General features: G+C 42.7%; 1 protein-coding gene across 1 annotated transcript; it reads right to left on the bottom strand.

Moving 5' to 3' along the window:
- Window positions 1–1,913: 1,913 nt before the first annotated feature.
- LOC143292287 (uncharacterized) lies at window positions 1,914–3,693 on the bottom strand. Its single transcript, XM_076602473.1, has 3 exons — window positions 2,880–3,693; window positions 2,458–2,480; window positions 1,914–1,973 (listed from the first exon to the last, which is right to left on the bottom strand). The coding sequence occupies exons 1-3, from the start codon at window positions 3,691–3,693 to the stop codon at window positions 1,914–1,916; spliced, it is 897 nt and encodes a 298-aa protein (XP_076458588.1).
- Window positions 3,694–14,623: the final 10,930 nt, after the last annotated feature.

Here is a 14,623-nt window from a genome sequence, read left to right as displayed (position 1 = left end):
CACCATCATCATTAACATCGTAAAAAGTAATAAAACGAACGCATTCATACATTCATATCCATACACATGCCCACACTCTCTCCACCCAACACACACACACACACACACACACACACACACACACACACACACACACACACACATATACTTATGCACATACAGAGACATGACCGAGGTGAGAAACATATAGCGGACCTAAAGAAAATAGAGAAGCACAACTTTACCATTGCACATATACAAAAGTGATTAATTTGCTGATGCAGATGTTACAGGTAATAACATCCAATTTACAGGCGAACAAGTAAGAACAAAGCACAAAGGTAGAAATAAAATAAATTCACTGCATGTAGGTATAGATACAAACTTCACGGAAAAAGCATGATTTTTGTATTTTTTAGCTGGTTATTAAAGAAAAAAAAAGATAAGAAAAAAAGTGGGCCTATTGTTTGTGGAGCAGAAGTTCTCGTATGTTTGATTTGAAGGAACGTAATGAATCGCACGTCTTAATGAACGAAGGAAGAAAGTTCCAAGCAGAGAGAGAGAGAGAGAGAGAGAGAGGAGACTCGTAGAATGACTGAAGATGCAACCAAAACTCTCCTTGGTGTCTTTGTGCTGTCCCGCCTGGATTATTGTCATTGCCTTTTCACCCAACTACCTCATTGCTAGGCTTCAGAAAGTCCAGAACCATTCTGCTCGTCCTGTCTTTCGTTCCTCTAAATTTGATCACGTCTCTCCTCTCCTTCATGCTTTACACTGGCTCCCAGTACAAGAAAGAATTATTTACAAAATCGTATCTCTTTGTTTCAAGTCCATTGAGGCTTCTGGTCCACTGTATCTTTCTGATCTCATCCATCCTTACATACCCTCACGTCAACTCTGCTCTTCTTCTGACACCCATATGTTTAGGACCCCCGCCCCACCCCCCTGTTCGAACCAGAACGTATGGCCAACGCAGTTTTTCAATTCAAGACCCCTTTCTTTGGAATCAACTTCCTCATTCTCTCTGTCACTCATCTATGCTGCAATCTTTCAGCGCCAGTCTGAAGACCCACCTTTTCCCCTCCTGATTAATCCTCAACAGTTCATCCGTTTCCAATATGAACTTGAGTGGTGGTCTGGACGCAGGTCATTCGGATGAGACGATAAACCGAGGTCCTGTGTGCAGCATGCACTTAGTGCACATAAAAGACACAGCAACAAAACGGTTGTTCATGGCAAAATTCAGTAGAAAAAACCCACTTTGATAAGAAAAACAAACAAAACTGCACGCAGGAAAAAATACAAAAAAAAATTGGTGGCGCTGTAGTGCAGCGACGCGTTCTCCCTGGGGAGAGCAGCCCGAATTTCACACAGAGAAATCTGTTGTGATAAAAAGAGAAATACAAATATTTTTAAACGCCTAGGGTTTATTTTCAAGATTTGGCGTAAATGCTCATGATAATAATTATCATAATTATCATTGTAATTCGTCCTTGCAGGAGTATTTTCTCCTCTGGCAGTCACTGCTCACTCAGCTGAAGACTTTCATCAGTTCGTGAACAGCTTCAGTGAGGCTTGCAGAGACATGGGATCACCATCATTCTGGGAAAAAAAACACAAACAAACAAACAAACAACACACACACACACACACACACACACACACACACACACACAAACCAGCAAAAAACAAACAAACAAACAAACAAACAAAACCCATAGTTAACGGAACTGGGCATGGACTCTCCACCAACATCAAAATGTCTGGCCGTGAACTGGATGTTTTCCATGACTGGGTTTGACGTTCTTTAACTCACTGACTCTTGACACTGAGCTAATAATTAAGTGCATCGGCAAGACAGCTACTACCATGTGCAGACTGACAAACAGAGTGTGGACAAACAGGAAACTGACGAAGCACATCAAGATCCAGGTCTATAGGGCTTGCATCATGAACATCCACCTGTACGGTAGAGAGTCCTGTACCTTGTGCGCCTGACAGGAATGAAAGCTCAACGTCATCCACAAACACTGCCTCTGACGTATTCTGAACATCACCTGGCAGGACAAAAATTCTAACAGTACCATCCTGGGGAGAGCTGGAATCCCCAGTATGTACACCCTGCTGAAATGGAGACACGTGTGCTGGATTGGTCACATGGTGCGAGTGGATAATGGCCGGATCCCCAATGACCTCCATTACACAGAACTTGCAAAGAGAATGTCCCATAGGCAGACCCCAAAATTAATGCACCATAAAGACATCTGCAAGAGAAATTTAAAGGTCTTGAATTCGACCTGAACACCTGGGAAGCTGTAGAACGATCAGCTTGGAGACAGACGGTGCAGAAAGGCCTCTCCAAGCTGGAAGGGACACTTGCCCACCATTCCGAGGCAAGGACTCTTTGAAAGAGACAGGAGAAAGGCCCAAAGCCAGACAGACAGACCAATGCGCAGTGTGGGAGGGGACTGTTCCTACCGTACTGGCCTGTCCAGCCGCACCTGACACCACACCACCAACAGCACAACTCCATAGTCTCCAGAGACTGACACATGCCTATCTGTCTGCGCTATTTTCTTCTGTAGTGTGATGTTTTGAGTTCATATCAACTGAAATGTCAAGTGATTGCACATACCTACAATATACCATTCCAGATATAAATTTCACTGCAAAGAAGATTTATATGCACTCTGCTTTGCAGTGGAGTCCTTTAAAGCACACATTACACCCCAGAAGTTTCCACAGTGTTTCTCTGAATCTGGACCCCAAGAAGCAGTAGACAAAGAAGTTGAAAGTGGCGTTGATGAAAGAAGCAAGTTCCAGCATGCTAACCAATAAAATGGAAAAATTATAATAGCGTCCACTGAAACCCATACCTGGCAAAAACATAATACACAGACCTGTGGCAATGGAGGGCACAGAGCAGATGACGTAGAGAATGGAAACAGCGATCAGCATGCGTGTCAACGCCACTTCTCGCGACGACAAGGTCGATGACGATGTTTGTTTTCTCCACGCCGCCATTTTCTTCAGCTTCACTGACGTCACAATCGTCGTTGCTGTGACAACAGTGACGTAGAAGAAAAGCTGGAGAGTGGTCAGAAAGAAAGTCAAGACGTCCAAGTGAGCTTCATACTGCCTAAAGAAGGTGCTGGTGTAGATTACTATGGATGTGGTGTTGGTGGCTGTATCCCACACACAGATCAAACTCCACCTCAGACCGATCATCAGAGACCCTGTTAAAATGAGCACAGTGGCCAGAGAAAGCACAGCAGCAGTGGTTGTGGTTTTCAGAAAGGTTTGAGAACGGAGAGGGCTGACCACACACAGACACCTCTCTGACGCGATCAGCATGGACACACAGCCTGAGATCCATGTGAAGCCACGAACAAAACCAATCAGACCATGGTCCACAATGAACTCCATCACAGGACCAAACTCCACCGTGATGGAGAAGGGAAGACGAATTCTCTCAAAGTTGAACAGGAAGCTGTTGAGCATGTGAACAAAATCGACAAAGGAGAGATAGAAGAGACACAGGTTGATGCGTTCTTTGAGGCCTTGCATCCAAAACACCAGCATGTTGAGCAGATTGCAAGGGACAGAGATGAGAAAGAGAACGGGCAGACATATGGCACCAACCACCGTGTCCACAACCTTTTCCGTCTCCTGACTGATGATGTTCTCTGGGTTGTCCCAGGGGATGAAACCCATAGTTGATACATCGAAAACCACACAGCCTTCTGGAACAGTGTGATTTGTCTGGTACACGAATGTTGTATTCATTATTTCTATCAGTATCAGTTGCTAGTGCAGACCGATTTCTGTCACCAGGATATAGCGAGTTTAACGTTCTGCCGTACACTTTATACTTTCGTCAATTCTGTGCAAATCCAAGTTTGTTTTGCTTGATGTTTTTGATTAATTTGTTTATGCAAGTCTACCTCCACAAAGTCTTCAATAGGCAAGATCATACACTTTGTTAAGATATCTACACACACATACATACGCACGTGCGCGCGCTTGTCTGCGTGTGCATGTGCGTGTGTGTGTGTGTGTGTGTGTGTGTGTGTGTGTTAGTACTTATCTGTGTACAAGCCCCCCTTCAGAAGTGACTAATCTGCGTGCTCGTGAGTATAAGTGTGCATATTATGTGTGCACGTGTGTGTGTGTGTGTGTGTGTGTGTGTGTGTGTGTGCAGATATGTGCATATGGGTATGTGTTTGTGGGTATTTGCATGTTTGTGTGTGTTTGTGGGTATGTGCATTTAAGTGTTTGTGTGTGTGTGTGTGTGTGTGTGAGTGTGTGCGTGTGTGTGTTTATGTGTGTACGCACGTGCGCGCGCGCGTGTGTGTGTGTGCGTGTGTGTAAATATAAGTGTACTTTAGTGCTGTAGTCGTTCCACGACTTGTATTAGATCATATCGTTTGATTTATCGCTAAAAATGAAAGTGGAGCAAATATACTGTCGAATCAGTAAGGAAGAGATTCAGTGTATTGCCCGTCATACATACTGGTGATTGTAGACATCTAATAAAAGTTTCGTTCATTACAAATTATGATATTATCTGTTAAAAAAATGTTTTAAAGATTTAAAATGGTGGGGGAATTTTGTGGTGAAATGGGGGAAGCAACATCTTTGGAGGGAGGTGGAACCCAAAGAGAATAGCTGATATGAATATGTGTAAAATGTACATTCAAAGAATATTTGTGAACAGACTCCTTAGAAGGGAAGAAACTCAGTGCTTCGGGTCCATGTCATTGCGTGGACAGCTCATTGCGTGGACAGGATGTGTAGAGGATGTAGTCTGGGTATAGATACAGGATACTGTGTAGAGGATGTAGTCTGGATATACAGGATGTAGTTTAGAGGATATAGTCAGGGTATAGATACAGGATGTAGTTTAGAGGATGCAGTCTGGCTATAGATACAGGATGTAGTTTAGAGGATGTAGTCTAAGTATAGATACAGGATGTTGTGTAGAGGATGTGGTCAATAATGAAGGACGTTTGTCGCCATTCAGCATTCCAAAAGTGAACATAGCACAAATAAGAATTTACAATTGGAGGACAAAATGAGCTGTCGACGCAATGAGCTGTCGACTTTAGGGATACCTCCCAGTGCTTCAAGAAGTTTCAAGAAGGTGTCAAATCGTGTGGACTGAACCATGTACATTACAACATATCTACTGATGAAAAAGAGAAAAAAAAGGAAAGAAAGAAAGTAAGAAAGAAGAAGAAAATGCCCAACGCTCCATTTGTAAACTATTATCGTCATCATGCTATGAACAGCTCACTGTTTTACGTCGCTTTTAAACAGGTAACTGATTTGTACAGATTTATATTTTATATATATACACACCCAATGATATGGACATGCACAAACAGAACTACGCATGCGAACGCGCTTGCACACACATGCACATGCACACACACACACACACATACTGACTAATTCAAGGGGATGATACAGACCTAGAGAGAACTGGAGAGAGATATTCGTGTACAAAGCAGATATGGGTAAGGAATAGATCTGGACCTTGGTTTCAAATTTTGCTTTGTTTGCAAAAGTTTATATTCGTATCTAAGACTTCAAAAGATTCCACACTTCTGTTGCCTGGACATATATTATTTCTGTATTTTGTGAAACACATTCTTTCTCTATCTCTCCCTTTCTCTCTCTCTCTCTCTGACACACACACACACACACACATGAATGAAATCTAACCAACATAAGTTTCTTCCTCACACACACACACACACACACACTCACACACACATGAATGAAATCTAACCAACATAAGTTTCTTCCTCACTCATTTTCCGTTTCCATGTCCATTTCAGCTGCTGTACGAAGTGACGCATGTGCGACCCTTTAGATCAAGAAGCTTCCATGGGTCTGTTGGAGTTATGGACACAGTCAACGTCACTTTTTTCCCCCCAGAAGAGAAAAAAATATGCCTTCGTTTTCATCGTGAATTTCATCCAGCAGTGTTCACGCAGAAACTACTCATCCGATTTAATCACCCGCTGTGTGAATTTATATGCACTTTTATTGTTAACTCACTTGTGTAAACAAAGTGAGTCTATGTTTTAAGCCAGTGTTTGTGTGTGTGTGTGTGTGTGTGTGTTTGTGTGTCCATGGTAAACTCATTTAACATGGCCATTTTCTCTGAAAATACATTGGTCTGCCAATACCAAATTTGGCTTAAACAGAGTATGAAAAAATCTTCACAGTCATACCAATGATAGGTTGTAAGTCTCCCGACTTAAGCAGCAGTATTTCCATATCATTGACAGTTTTATTTCGTTAAGTTGGATTCTGAAATCCGAAAATTCTAAAAACTGCTCCCCACTGACTTGTTGGAAGGTAGCCCAGGTTGTCTTTGGTGAGAAGAAATGACCTCGTTTTTCTTGTTCATGAAGGAAAGAAATACAAACACTGGACACCATGCATCAACGTGTTAACTGTATATCAATATCCTAAAGTGGACACTGAATTAACTGGAATGAACTTAGAGAAAAAATGAAGTGATCCTTTTTACCGCAGCCCGTTGTTGACTGGTTCGTGCAGATCTAGAGATCTAACATGTGTTGCGATGTGTTGTGAAGCGATGGCAACATCTCCTTTCCGCTGAAATAAAAGAATAATCGAGATATAATGTGGCAAACTGATGGAACACATTATTCGAAGTGCCATCACATCACACCTTGACAAGCACAAGATCACTGTCAACGCCCAGCATCTATTTCGCAAAAGAAGATCCTGATCCTGCGAATCACAACTGATCCTCACAGTGGATGACCTGGCAGCAGCGCTTGATGAGGGAGGACAAACGGATACCATCTTGCTGAACTTCTCAAAGGCCTTTGACAAGGTTCTTCACCGCCGCCTCCTTCTCAAACTCTGTCACTACGGAAACACTTCCCTGGATTGAAGAGATCCTCACCATCAGAAACCAACAAGTGAACGTTGAAGGACAGATCTCCACCATCAGCCAAGTGACCTCTGGGGTATCTCAGGGATCTATTCTTGGCCCGACTCTGTTTGTCATCTAAATCAATGACATCAACAAAAAACATCAGATCCACGGTCCGTCTGTTTGCCAATGGCACCATCCTATATCGGCAGATCAGGTCCCAAACAGATGCCAACGCCCTCCAAGAATGTCTGAAAGAACTTGAGCATTGGGAGAAGACCTAGCAGATGTCATTCAATGCCAGCAAATGCCATATCCTCTCAGTGACAAGGAAGAAAAACCCCTTCCCTACCACCTACGTTCTGCATAATTAGGAACTCCAGAAGGTGGAGAAAGCCAAACACCTGGGCGTAGAGTTGTCTAAAGACCTTCACTGGGGAGCACACATCCAGGCCACAACAGCAAAGGCAGACAAGACCAATTCCTTCATGTATAGAAACCTGAGAGGATGCCCCTACACCACCCAGACAACATGCTACAAGGGGCTGGTGAGGCCAATCCTAGAATATGCTGCGCCAGTCTGGGACCCCCAGCAACAGTATCTCATAACCCACCTGGAGATGGTGCAACGCAGATCAGCTCAGCGAATTATGCATGACTTACGCCCCACCACGAGTGCAACTGAGCTTATCACCAAGCTGGAACTCGACTCCCTCAAACTGCACTGCACTGCAGCCAAGGCCACCATGATGTACAAGATCAAGGGTGGTTTGGTTGAGGTGGCATCCCTGGAAGGTACTCTAGTGCGGACAAATAGAACTGTCCCAGGCCACCTAGAGAAACCACAGGTACCCTTCTCCCGCACTGACTCCCACAGGCACTGCTTCTTCCCTTCAGCTGTCCGCCTGTAGAACCAGATTCCAGACCATATAATCTCAGCCATTTCCCCTCAGTCTTTCAAGACCACGACTGAGGCCTGGCTGTGAGCCTCAGGCTCAGTATAGCTACAGGACAGGGTTTTAGGTGGTTTTTTGTTTGTTTGTTTGTTTTTTTTGACTGATGCTGTGTGGGGCCCGGGTTCCCCTGGCTGAACTCAGTCATCAGTCACCTAGAGCGCACCCCCCCCTATTGTGGATTGTTGCCCTGTATAGGGATTAGCACAGGATTATAGACATGACAAAACACACAAAAAACATGATTTAAAGGGCACTGTTACGTCCCACAACATACATTGCCTTATTAGATTCAGTAAAATGACGTCAGATGCGCAGCGGCAGTGGGGAATTAGTCTGCTTGCTTTGAAACTGAACATGCATGAGTCAGATCCCATTTGCATGCCCGTTTTTGGGTGTTTTTTTCTTCTCCAAAGCTTATCATATATATATATATATACTCCTCAGGCCAATAACTACAGAGTAGTCGTTGGGGGAATCCTGAGGACCGCAGACACAACCTCCCTTCTCCATCTGTCTCTGTCAGCAGCCGCTGGCAGCAGCTCACGTGTATGGAGTCTGGTCCATTCTTTGATGTTCTCATGCCAGTTCTTCCGCTGTCTTCCTCTTCTTCTCCCGCCCTCGATGGTGCCTTGCATGATTGTTTTGGTCAGACTGGTGTGTCGATTGTTGTGCCCGAACCATATTAGCTTATGTCTCTTCACAGTTGAAAGGAGAGGTTCCTGCGGTCCAGCAAGGTTCTTAATTCTGCTCCGTACATATTCATTTGTCCTGTGCTCGATCCAGGAAATTTGAAGGAGCTTCCTCAGGCATTTGTTCTCGAAAGCCTGGATCTTCCTTTCTGTTTCGGCCGTCAGTGTCCATGCCTCGCAACCATACAGTACAATGGAGACCACTGGGGCTTTGTAGAGTTTGAATTTTGTGGAGAATCGGATGTTACTTTTCCACACTCTGTTCAGTTTGGTCATATATATATATATATATGTGTGTGTGTGTGTGTGTGTGTGTGTGTGTGTGTGTGTGTGCGTGTGTGTGTGTGTTTTCATATTTGATATAGAACACTTTTTTTTTTACGAATTACTGATCTCTTTTGTTTTCTCCTCATGATTCCTTTACTGGATAAAGCGTGATGCACAAGTCATGAGGGCTTTGCCTACTGTTTTTTCTACTGCTGTACTTTGAAAAGACGTTTGTTTAAAAAAAAAAATCTCCTTGAAAGTGTTTCAAGCAGCACATACTTTGGTCGCCATGTTTTTTTGTTTGTTGTCGTTTTGTTTGTTGACTCATTTATGTAAACAAAATGAGTCTATGTTCAGTTGTATGTGTGTGTGTGTGTGTGTGTGTGTGGTAAACCTTAACATTGCCATTTTCTTTGGAAATACTTTGTCTACCAATACCAAATTTGGCTTAAACATGGCTGGAAAAAATCTTCACAATCATACCAATGATAGGTTGAATGTGCCCCGAATTTAACCGTATTTCCGATTATAAACGGTTTATTTCGATGATGTTCGATCTGGAATCCGAAAACACGGTTACCACTTTGCAGCTGCCCGACTGCAGGCAATGTGTTAAGAAGGCGCCATTATCTTGTTTTTCTTGTTCGCAATCAAAAGCAAAGAAATACAAATTCTGGACAGAACACGTGCAGTGACACGAACTACATAATTGACGTGTTTACTGCATATGAATATTCTAAAGTGGACACCGAATTAACTAGAATGAACAATAAATAAAATTTGAATTGACTATTTCACTTTGTCTACGCTAATCTGTGCAGATCTTGACAAAACATGTTGCAAAGCCTGGCGAGATAGCAACGTGACCTTTACTACCAAATTAAGAGAATTTCTTCAATAATTATTGACTCTTTTGATACATATGAATGTTTTAAAGTGGATACTTAAGTAACGATAATGAACAGAAAAGAGAAATTGAATGGACGGTGACGTAGTGTCTCAAGGTGAGCGTAAAGAGCTTGTCAAACATGGATCGCTGCAGATCTATTTAAAATGGACACATATTGCTGGTGTTTGAAGTGATGGGAACATGTCCTGTACCTCGGACTCCTTAAATGCCGGAAATATACCAAAATAAGATGATTTAAACAGCGTTATTTCTTCAATTACCTTTGTCGATTTATTCCACTAAAACAACATGTTCAAATAATATTTTGTTGAAACTCTTTGTTGAAGCCGCGTCAGCGCAGTGGATAAAATTGCTCATTCTCGATTCGACCATTCTTGCTTCGAATCTGCGTGGAACTCTTTTTTTTTTCTTTTCTTTCTTTAATTTTTTTTAACGCGAAGCTTTATGTAATTATAATAAAGAACAGAGGACGCATTTCAACAAACTAATTCTTATAACTTTCATTATTATTATAATTTTATTTCCCTTTAAGTGTATATCACAAGTGAATCTTGAAGGCCTTGCCTTTTTGGGTTTTTTTGTTGTTGTATTTTTGTGGAAACTGGAAAACTATTACTATACATTGTTATGCGCAAAAGGGCTTTGATGAAAGGGAGGCGGACATGTAAAGGAAACGAAAGTAATTCCCACAATTAAACACAAATTAGTTGCAGTTGTTTGATCAGGATATGTGAGGATCAAGTTTAAACTTTATTACTTGATACGCTTTTGAAGAGATTGGAACAGCCAATAAGTGGACACCATCCCTAGCGAGCATATTCTTCTGTCACAGTGTCACTGTGTGTGTGTGTGTGTGTGTGTGTGTGTGTTCGTCTTCAGTTTAACGTCTTTCCACTTGAAGTGATATTAGTGTGTGTGTGTGTGTGTGTGTGTGTGTGTGTGTGTGTGTGTGTGCATTCTAATTGCCTGCGTTTGTTTACGTTTTCAGCTTTGATCCTTATAACTAATGTAAAAATGTTTGCATACGAAAATGAGAAATGCTTGACAAGAACTGATTATGATGTAATGTTGTCTGTTTATTTAACCGAATTGTTCATCTCTGTGTAATTTAGTTGATGTTGTGTGTGTGTGTGTGTGTGTGTGTGTGTGTGTGTGTGTGTGTGTGTGTGTGCACGCTCTCGCGCACGTGCGTATCTGAATTGCCTACATATCTTTACATTTCAGCTTTAATCCATAAATGTAATATACAAATGTTTATCTAAGTAATGTTTAATCAAAACCTTTTTATCATGCAGTGTTGTACTTTGCTTGCATTGTTTGTCAACGTGTGTGTGTGTGTGTGTGTGTGTGTGTGTGTGTGTGTGCTCGCTCAAATTGCCTACATCTTTATAACTATTTTTGTTATCATTATTTCTAATTTTGATTGTTAATATGTGATATTGTTTGATTTACTTTATGGACTTATCCCTTTTAATTGTCCTCTATTGTTTTTTTTGTTTTTTAATTGCATGTGTATATTTGTATTTTTGTGTTTGATTGAATGCTCTAAGTGGTATTGTAAAACAGACAGACCTTGAAGAACATGTGCTATGGCAAGACATTTTGATAAAAAGATGAACTCCTTTGTTTCTATACTCCATCTTGCCAAATACGCTCTTCTTTTGATACTCGTCTACTAAGGATACCTCACATCAGAGCTACGACACAGAAAAAGAACAGAAAAAAAGACTTGGAACAGATTACCTTCTGACAACCTCCGTCAGTTTGACTCCCCTGCTGCTTAAATCTGGCTTTAAGAAACCCTTTTTCTCAGCAATAAGTTTCCATCCAAACAGTATGTAGATGTGTGTGTGTGTGTGTGTGTGTGTGTGTGTGTGTGTGTGTGTGTGTGTGTGTGTGTGTACATACAAAGTACATATATGTATGTACATGCAAACGTGTGTGGTGGGTGAGAGGGATGCATGAATGTGTGCATGTGAAGTTGTGTGTTTCATGTGCTAGGTACATTGTCGTGAGTGTGTCAAATGTAACTTTGATGCAATGCGTTATGCAGAATATAATGTATTTTGTGAAGCGCCTAGTTTTTTTTGATAGAATGCTGTATAGATATCCATTATTTATCATCATTTAAATCAGAAGTAGTTGTAGTATTGTTGTTGGTCTTCTTCTCCTGCTTCTCCTTCTTCTTCTTATCATTATTATTAATAGTAGTAGTAGTCGTTGTACTAGTAGTATGCTGACCAGTTAATGAACTGCTCAGGAGATGATGACAGCTGGCCGAATGTTGTCCGGCTGTTGATTGCTCAGCGGATACTGGCAACTGGTCGCCATGATGCACGTGCGTGACACGAACTTAGCGATGTGTGAGAACGCATCAGTGGAATTTTCGTTCATGGCTTTTTTTTTTCTTCTTTTGTTTTCGTTTCTTTTTATAATCTGTGAACTTCTTTTCCTCGCGATCTCTCCTCCTCCTCCTCCTCTTCTTCTTCTGTAACTCAGCAAAGAGTCGTTGGGGTGCCACACAGAAGAACTGTTGTCCAGCTTTCTCCAGGTCTGTTGGCTGTGTGTCAAGGCCTGCTTTTCAAGCAAATGGTTTTCCTGTCCATTCTGTAATGTTATCCGTCGCCCTAAAATTCCCATTCCTTTTGGATGGAGTGGTAGTATAATTGTCAGTGATACTTATTACAGAAGGAAGGCGATGGATCTCTGCAAATGGTTTTCACTGTCCATTTTGCAATGTTGTTAGTCGCCCTAAGATTCCAGCTCATTTTGGATGGGGTAGTATTACATTATTAGCGTTAATTATTACAGGAGGAAGGTGGCAGAGTGTTCAAGACACTTGTCTTCAAATATAGTGTCCGTGAAGGTCTGGGTTCGAATCGTGATCTCGCTCTTTCTCCCAAGTTTGGCTGGAAAATCAAATCGAGCGTCTTATCATTCGGATAAGACGATAAACTGAGGTCCTATGGTAAAATTCTGCAGAAGAGATAGGGGGCGCGCGCGCGCGCACACACACACACACACAAACAAAACAAAAAAAACAACAACACCAACAACAAATAAATATACAAGTTGTGCATTCTGCTCATGGGGCGGCCTCGGTTTATCGCCTCATCCCAGCAATGACTATCGTTCAGACCACCAGTCGCGGTCTGGTGGAGGGAGGACTGATTGGACCAACGTCAACTGTACTGTACATCTGGACTGACCATGGTGTTCAGTCCACGTGTGTGGGGGTGTAGGGCTCAAACGCAGCCCGATGTATGTTTTCTCCAGCAACCACAGATTATAGGAAGTATCTGGGTTTGTTCCAATGTACCTTTTATTTACCTGTGTGCCAGCTAAATGGGTAACATAAGCAGCACTGATCTGAAGATGTGTACCTTGTTTTTGGAGAGAGTCATCACTCTTTTATTATATGTTTATCATTAACTCTCCTAGCATCCTCGTTCTTTCATGTCGAGTCAAATAACCATTGAGGAAACAAAGTTTTTGTTCTGTATTGTTCTTATATCATGTTTAGCACAGCCAGGATTAAAAAAAAAAGGCGATGCAGTCGATTGACCGGGGTAGTTCGGCCATAACAGCCCCTGCTGGCCCAGCCGACAACACAGTTCTATCGGTGCAATTAAAAACCTTAAAACTCTAGGACTTGGAAACTGGAAACCCGGAAAAGAAAATTACAGGCACTGGTTCAGTCATGATATCTCATGCACATTAGCCCAGGACGTGCCTCTGACGATGACCATTCTTCGATAATGGTTTTAAAAAACATCAACAAGCAAACAGACACACACGCGCGCGCGCGCAGCTAGCCTGTTGTGATGATGAAGATGATATTTAGTAGCAGTTGTAGAAGTAGTAGTAGTAATTAGTATTATCATTATTATTCTTGATATTGTTGTCATCAGCAATAGTCATATCATCATCATCGTCGTCGTCGTCGTCGTTGTTCTTGTTTTTTGTTGCTTTTTATCCGTTTCTAGAACACCACCTGTTTTTTCCGGTTAACTGTATTCTGCATCATCAAAAAGAACCAAACACACAAAAAAATCAATGACATTTCGAAACATCAGCCAAAGAAAGGCGGAAAACGGAGAAGGAAAAAGAAAGGATGGGGGATGGGGAGGGAATGGTGGTGGTGGTGATTGTGGGAAGGAAGATGGTGGTGGTGGTGGTGGGAAGGAAGATGGTGGTGGTGGTGGTGGTGGTAAGGAAGATGGTGGTGGTGGTGGTGGGAAGGAAGGTGGTGGTGGTGGTGGTGGGAAGGAAGGTGGTGGTGGTGGTGGTGGGAAGGAATGTGGTGGTGGTGGTGGTGATGGTGGTGGGAAAGAAGGTGGTGGTGGTGGTGGGAAGGAATGTGGTGGTGGTGGTGATGGTGGTGGGAAGGAAGGTGGTGGTGATGGTGGTGGGAAGGAATGTGGTGGTGGTGATGGTGGTGGGAAGGAATGTGGTGGTGGTGATGGTGGTGGGAAGGAAGGTGGTGGTGGTGGTGATGGTGGTGGGAAGGAAGGTGGTGGTGATGGTGGTGGGAAGGAATGTGGTGGTGGTGATGGTGGTGGGAAGGAAGGTGGTGGTGGTGGTAAGGAATGTGGTGGTGGTGGTGGTGATGGTGGTGGGAAGGAAGGTGGTGGTGATGGTGGTGGGAAGGAAGGTGGTAGTGGTGGTGGTGGGAAGGAATGTGGTGGTAGTGGTGGTGGTGATGGTGGTGGGAAGGAAGGTGGTGCGGGAGCGCAGGGGAGAGGGTCGATGTAAAGATCGATTTTGCGTACAGGCTTTGCAGTCCGACCTGCATGAGAGATTTTGATCTATCTACATCTCCCTTTCTCTCTGTCTCTCTCTGTGTTTCTTTCTCTGTCTCTGTCTGTCTGTCTGTCTGTCAGTATCTCTCTCTCTCTCTCTG

The sequence above is a fragment of the Babylonia areolata genome, chromosome 18, assembly GCF_041734735.1.
Source record: "Babylonia areolata isolate BAREFJ2019XMU chromosome 18, ASM4173473v1, whole genome shotgun sequence".
NCBI classification, from domain to species: domain Eukaryota; kingdom Metazoa; phylum Mollusca; class Gastropoda; order Neogastropoda; family Buccinidae; genus Babylonia; species Babylonia areolata.
The sequence above is the reverse complement of the archived record's forward strand: the minus strand, read 5'-3'. Positions and strand labels throughout refer to the sequence as shown.